This window comes from Nicotiana tomentosiformis, chromosome 12 (assembly GCF_000390325.3).
Source record: "Nicotiana tomentosiformis chromosome 12, ASM39032v3, whole genome shotgun sequence".
NCBI classification, from domain to species: domain Eukaryota; kingdom Viridiplantae; phylum Streptophyta; class Magnoliopsida; order Solanales; family Solanaceae; genus Nicotiana; species Nicotiana tomentosiformis.
Genome location: NC_090823.1, coordinates 50,166,662 through 50,174,094, shown reverse-complemented (window position 1 = coordinate 50,174,094; position 7,433 = coordinate 50,166,662). Strand labels below are relative to the sequence as shown.

The 7,433-nt window shown below is 38.8% G+C and overlaps 1 protein-coding gene across 1 annotated transcript; it reads left to right on the top strand.

Annotated features, from left to right (window-relative positions):
• Positions 1-2,423: 2,423 nt before the first annotated feature.
• LOC104116404 (uncharacterized) lies at positions 2,424-4,333 on the top strand. The gene is made up of 2 exons (XM_009627260.1): positions 2,424-2,659; positions 3,889-4,333. Exons 1-2 carry the CDS (start codon positions 2,424-2,426, stop codon positions 4,331-4,333), a joined length of 681 nt encoding a protein of 226 aa, XP_009625555.1.
• Positions 4,334-7,433: the final 3,100 nt, after the last annotated feature.

The following is a 7,433-nucleotide window of genomic DNA, read 5'->3' as shown; positions in this document are numbered from 1 at the left end:
ACGTGTACCCAGTAAGTATCTAGCCTAGCCCCAAAAAGGTAGTGACAGGGGTCGACATTGACACTTACAAGTGGTCCAATAAATCAGATATAATAAGGTAGACAAGTATGAAACATGGTAAGTAAAAAGTGAGAACAGATATAGGCAAATAATATGATCTACAACTGAACAGTGAACATAATGTCCTATATTATCGGATACCTCCTCAAATGGAATACGTAATGGTCAATACCAAATCAACAGTCACATCTCAAGTCAGGAAGCTCATGAGTACGCGGACTCCTTATCAAGTATTTTGCACGATTCTGCCAAGGCGAGCGGCTCGATCCCATAAGAGCATTTCATTAACTTGTCCAGGCGAATGGCCCTATCCCATAAGTGTGTGATACATAATCCTGCCGAGGTGAACGACCTGATCCCATAAGAATATGATACATAATAGTGACGAGGCGAACGGCCCGATCCTATAAGAATATGTTACTCTGCCGAGGCGAACAACTTGATCCCATAAGAGTATAATACATGATACTGCCGAGACGAATGGCCCAATCCCATAAGAATATGTTACTCTACCGAGGCAAACGGTCCGATACCATAAGAGTGTGTTACATGATACCGCTGAGGCGAACGACTCGATCCCAGAAGAGTATTGCTGAGGCGTTCAGCCCGATCCCCGGGTCATTGACCCCACTCACGAATATACGTATGAGTTATGAAATTCAAGAAAACCTATCGGACGAATATGCATAACGCGAACTAAATATGTAAAGGAAAGTACAATTTCCACGGCTGATCAAGTAGCTCGTCAAATATCTAAAATAGTAAGTCCGATACTCTATGCGAATCTAGTCTTAGGCTAAATGTGAATTAAAGCACTGAACATGCAAGAATAACTCATATTGTACCACAAAAGCATGGCGTGAGTCTAAGTCTACCCGGACATAATCAGAAATCTAGCATACGTACGGATACTCATCACCTTATACGTGCATAGCTCCCACAACATGTAGCACATAATAAATTTAATACCTACGGGGTAATTTTCCCCTCACAAGGTTAGATAGGAGACTTACCTCGCTCCGAAATCCGAAGATCGGATCCGACGCCTCTCTAACACCTCAAGCCAATGCCAAACAATCTGAAACACATGATAGGTGATGAAAATGGCACTCCAAAATCGCCCCCAAGGTTGGCTCCAATGAGAAAAAAAGATGAAATGAACCAAAATCTGACTTTTAAGAAGTGTTCTGCCTAGTGACCCTTCTTCGCGATAGCGGACAAGCCCTCGTCATCACAAAATCCAACCAGCATCGACCATAAAATTAACGTACACGAAGGTGAGTTCATTCTCGCGATCGTGAAGCATAGGCTGCCAAACCCATTGCGAGCGCGAGCCCTGTAACGCGAACGCGAAGGCCAAACTTAGCCCCAGCAAATTTCCTCATTCGCGGTCGTGTGGCCCCATCTGTGATCGCGTAGAACAACTATCCCCAAATAGCCCAGCCTCGATAAACCATCGCGTTCGCGATCATTACTAGGCGAACACGAAGCACAACCTAATCCAGCTTCACGAACACAACACCATCTTCGCGATCGTGAAGAACAAAGTCCCTGCCAGTCCACTCAACCTTTCGCGATCACGACCCTTCTTCTATGATCGCGATGCATACCAAACACACCAGAAATCAGCATCCGCAAAACATAGGGAAATTATCCGAAACCATTCCAAAACACGCCAGGGCCCCCCGAGACCCTATCAAATTACACCAACAAGTCCCAATTCCTTATACAAACTTATCCAAAGGAATGAAATGCCACGAATAACATCAATACCATGAATCAATGATCAAAATCCTTCTTTTAACTTTCAAAGATTCAAACTTTGCCGAACACGTATGAATCTTACTTAAACATTCCGGAATGATGCCGAAATTTATCTACAAGTCATAAATCATAATACGAACATATCCTATGGCTCAGAACCCCAAACATACATCAACAACACCAAAGTCCACTTCAATTCAAACTTAGGAAATTCTAAAACCTTCAAAATTCTAACTTTCCACATTAAGCGCTGAAACGCTCCCGGACCATCTGATACTCGACCCGAATGTACGCCCAAGTCCAAAATCATCATACAAACCTATTGGAACCTTCAAATCCCGATTTCGAGGTCGTTTATTTAAAAGTCAAACCTTGGTCAACTCTTTCAAATTAAAGCTTCTGAAATGAGAATTTTTCCTTTCACATCAACTCTGAACTTCCCGAAAATCGAAGCCAACCATACTAGCAGGTTATAATACATAAAGTGAAGCTACTCAAAGCCTCAAACTACTGAACGACACAACAGAGCGTAAAATGATCCGTCGGATCATTACATTGAAGATGGACAACAAGGAGGGATTCCTCCACACAACATACCCATGCATTCTCCAAAACGTTCACGAGAAAATTCACCTGCCAGATTTGCTAATCACAACGCTGGACAAAAACATGAGGAACACTCAAATGTGCAAGACGATTTGAAACAATTTATTGTACAACAGATCGGTGAAGCTTTGCATGCTTTTGCAAGTGGGTTACCAAGTGTTGTTCAGGATCCACCACCAGTTAATACAATTGTTGAAAATCCTCATTCAGGGCTTGAAAACTCTAGAAGGTGAGAAATACTAAATAACTCTGGAGCCAGAGGATCATGCACGTCAAATAAGTCTAATTTATAAAATCTAGTTCTAACTTTGCAGAAATAGCTCAAGGAACTAAATGAGCGGATTGAACACATATCGGGAGTACCACCTGTGATTAAAGAAGTGTATGTAGACAAATATTCACAACAGCCATGGAAGCCAAGCGCTACACCATTATAAATACCGAAAACGTTTAAAATGCCTGATATTCCTAAGTCTGATGGGACTACCGACTTACAAGATCATGTTACTGTGTTTACTACAGGAGTCAAAGGCAACGATTTAACCAAGCAAGAAGTCGAATCAGTGTTGGTGAAATATTTTGGTGAAATCCTTACGAAAAGAGCACTAACATGGAATTCTCTCTTACCTGAAAATTTAATTGACTCTTTTGCTGGCTTGCAGATTCATTTATAAAAGCACATTTGAGAGCTCAAAAAGTAGAAAAAAGAATCAAAGATATCTTCAAGGTAAAACAAGGAAGTACGAAATTTCTTAGAGAGTTCATGGATCGCTTCCAGCGATAAAGGATGATGTTACCTCGTGTACCCGATAATGGGAAGCAATGGCATTTGCCGGTGACCTGAATGAGAGAAGCTCAGAAGCCACGAGAAGATTAAAGAAGAGTTTACGTGAATTTCCTAAAACTACTTGGAATGATATTTATAACAGTTATAGCACAAAGCTACGAATAGAAGAAGATACAATATCCCAACCAAAGGGGAGGAGATGTTCAGATCTAGATGGTTAGAACCAAAAAAAAGATCCAGAAAAAATAGATGCAAACGTTACATGGGACCTACGGTGCGAGATCTTAGTCCAAAATCAGAACATACATGGTTTGATCAGAGATCACGATTAAAGGAGGCAGGTTCTTCTTCTCAATTTGCAAAGGAACGAGATATGACAAGAAACATCAATCAAAATTCCCGATCAAAAAGAGGAGACTACAACTTCAATATCAGTATTTCCAAGTTAGTAGTTGTGTTAATAGGCATGGGTGATAAGGTGCGATGGCCTAAAGAGATTAGATCAGATCCTAGCAAAAGAAGCCAGGAATTCTGATATGAATTCCATAATGATCACGGTTACAAAATAATAGATTGCAGGCTCCTAAGAGAGGAGGTTGATTATTTACTTAAAAGGGCTATCTCACTGACCTATTTAGTGGGAAAGTAAAGTAGTCTTATATTAACAACAGGGAAGAAAAAAGAAAAAGCAAACTTTTAGTGACTCATGGGAAGCGGATTCGACAAGTCTTGGAAGGAGATATCATAACATTTGACGATGAGGATGCAGATGTCTTGTTCATCCCTCACAATGATGTGCTTGTAATATCTTTACTTGTTTGTGATACTAATGTCAAACGTATTTTGATTGATCTAGGTAGCTCTATTAATATAATATTACTGAGAGTGGTCAATGCGATGCAAGCAATTGATCGTGTGATACCCAAGGCTCGATCTTTGTCTGGGTTCGACAATTCAAGTGCCATAACAAAGGGAGAAATTATTCTATCTTCATTTGCCAAGGGTGTAGTGAAAGACACCAAATTCCAAGTGGTGGATGCAAACATGGCTTACAACATAATTTTAGGAAGGCCGTGGATTGATGATAAAGATGCAGTACCGTCAACTTTGCATTAGGTAATCGAATTCCCATCACCGTGGGAAATTCGTCAGATAAGGAGAGATCAAAAAGTGGCACGGGAAACCAACACAGTTGTTGTTGTGAGGTATAACTTTCAAAGACGGAGATGAAAAATAGCAACTACAGTGTTCAAATGAGGAGAATTTGTTTTCTACCTCAAGTGAAAGTGCGAGGAACGAAGTAGATATAGATGCAAGACCTTAAAAGATCCAAGACCCAGAGGAGAACAAAACTGTTAAAACAACTATGTAAGAACTAGAAGCTGTTATTCGTCCACTGGCCTGACAGAAAAGTCTATGTTGGGACAAACCTAAGCCTGGAGTTGAAAGGTAAGTTAATTGAATAACGCTGATTGTTTTTCCTGGTTGTATTAAGATATGACAGGAATCCCACCAAAGATAATGACTCATAAGTTAATGAAGATCCGTTACACCCGCCGGTGAAGCAAAAAAGAGAAAGCATGGAGCATTCAAAAACCAGGTAATTCAAGAGAAAGTAAATAAACTTCTGAAAATTGGTTCAATTTGTGAGGTAAAGTATACTTACTAGTTAGCCAATACTGTTGTAGTGCCTAAGAGAAATGGAAAATGGGGAGTATGAGAAGTGTTTCAAATTTTTTTCATTGTTGAAAAAGAAAAACTAGTTTGAATTGACAGATGACTGTCAACAAGCTTTGAAATATTTGAAAATATACTTGTCAAAACTGCCCTTGCTATCAAAGCCAATGGATGGAGAAAGATTACTCATTTATTTAGCTGTATGTGAAGTGCCAATAAGCGTTGTATTGGTATGAGAAGAAAAAGGTATGTAATCTCCAATTTACTATGTTAGTACGTCTTTGTTGGAAGATAAGACCCAATATCCTCATTTAGAAAAGACTGGCAATGACATTAATAATGGCATCAAGAAAGTTATGACCCTATTTTCAATGTCATCATATTTCTGTCGTAACTACTTTTTTATTACGAAATATTTTACATAAATATGAATAATCAGGAAGACTAGCTGAATGGGCAATAGAACTTAGTGAATATAATATTGTTTATCATCCACGAACAACCATAAAGTCATAGGTATTAGCAGATTTCAGTTTGAGCTTACTTCCTGAAGCTGAGAAGGAGGCACGGGCATTTACCGGATCTAATTTTGGGACTTGGATATTATATACTAATGGGTCCTCAAATGTAAAAGGAGTAAGTTTGGGAATTGTTTTAATATTACCTTCATGAGGCGGTGATTGCAGGTTTGGAGCTTGCAAAAGAGATGAGAATTGATCAACTGAAATCAAAAGTGATTCTCTACTAGTGGTAAATCAAATGCAAGGAAATTACGTGGATAGAGAAATACGAATGCAACAATACTCGAAAAAAATACAAGAATTATTGTGTCAGTTCCAGTGTGGAAAGCTATTCAAATTCCAAGAGAGGAGAATGTGGAGGCTGATGCATTAGCAAATTTGGGATCAGTAGCTGATGTGTCAAATACAAAAAATGCAATCGTGGTGTATTTATTCCACTTAGTGCTCGATCAAGACAATAATGAGGTAAATTATATAATTTAACGTGGGATTGGAGAAATGAATTCGTAAATTATTTGCAGTATGTAATATTACATGAGGATAAAACAATCCAACGGTTGCAAATACAAGCAACTCGATACTGTTTGATAAAAGGTAATTTGTAATGAAAAATATTTGGTGGACCTTTAGCTCGACGCATTGGACCCTCACAAACTGGATACGTGATGCGAGAGGTACATGAAGGATATTTGGGAAATCATGCTGGTGGAAGGTCAATAGTGAAAACACCAATAAGGGCAGGGTATTACTGGACAAAAATAGAAGATGAGGCGGAAAACTTCGTAAGAAGGTGCTATAAATTGAAATGGTATAGAAATAATATGCATCAACCGGTAGAATTTCTTCATTCGGTTATCGCACCGTGGCCATTTATAAAGTGGGAAATAGATATCGTAGGTCTTCTGCTGCAAACACCAGGAAAGATACATTTTTTATTAATTTTAGTTGATTATTTTACTAAGTTATCGACTTCATCTAGAGAAATATAATATGTAGATTCGGGGTTCCAAGGAAATTATATGTGATAATGAACATCAATTCTTGGGAGCAAATGTCACTGATTTTCTCAAAGGATGGAAAATCAAAAGGATTACGTCAGCACCTTATCATCCCGTAGCCAATGGACAAGCGGAGTCAACAAATAAAATTATTGTCATTGGAGAGTTGAATTCATGAATTATTTGCAGTATGAAATATTTCCTGAGGATAAAAAATAATTCCAATGGTTGCGAATGCAAGCAGCTCGATACTGTTCGATAGAAGGTAATTTCTATCGAAAAATATTTGGTGGACCTTTAGCTCGATGCCTTGGACCATCACAATCTGAATATGTGATGCGAGAGGTACATGAAAGACATTGTGAAAATCACGCTGGTGGAAGGTCACTAGTGAAAACACAAATAAGAGCAGGGTATTACTAGACAAAAAATGGATGATGAGGCGAAAAACTTCGTAAGAAGGTGCAATAAATGCCAACGGCATCCAAATAATATGTATCAACCGATAGAATTACTTCATTCAATTATCGCACCATGGCCATTTATGAAGTGGGAAATGGATATCATAGGTCCTCTGCCACAAGCATCAGGAAAGGTATGGTTTTAATTAATTCTAACTGATTATTTTTCTACGTGGGTGGAAGCAGGTGCCTTCAAATAGGTATGAGAAAAGGAAGTTATTGACTTCATTTTGACAAATATAATATGCAGATTCGGGGTTCCAAGGGAAATTGTATGTGATAATGGACCTTAATTCGCGGGGAGCAAAGGTCACTACTTTTCTCAAAGGATGGAAATCGAAAGGATTACATCAGCACTATATCATCCCGTAGCTAATGGACAAGCGGACTCGACAAATTAAATTATTGTCAACAATATGAAGAAACATTTGGAAGTTTCAAAAGGCAGGTGGCATAAGGTGCTACCTGGGGTATTAAGGGCCTACAAAACAACAACAAAAGTAAGTACGGGAAAAACTCCATTTTCAGTTGTTTATGGTACTGAGGCACTAATTTCGAT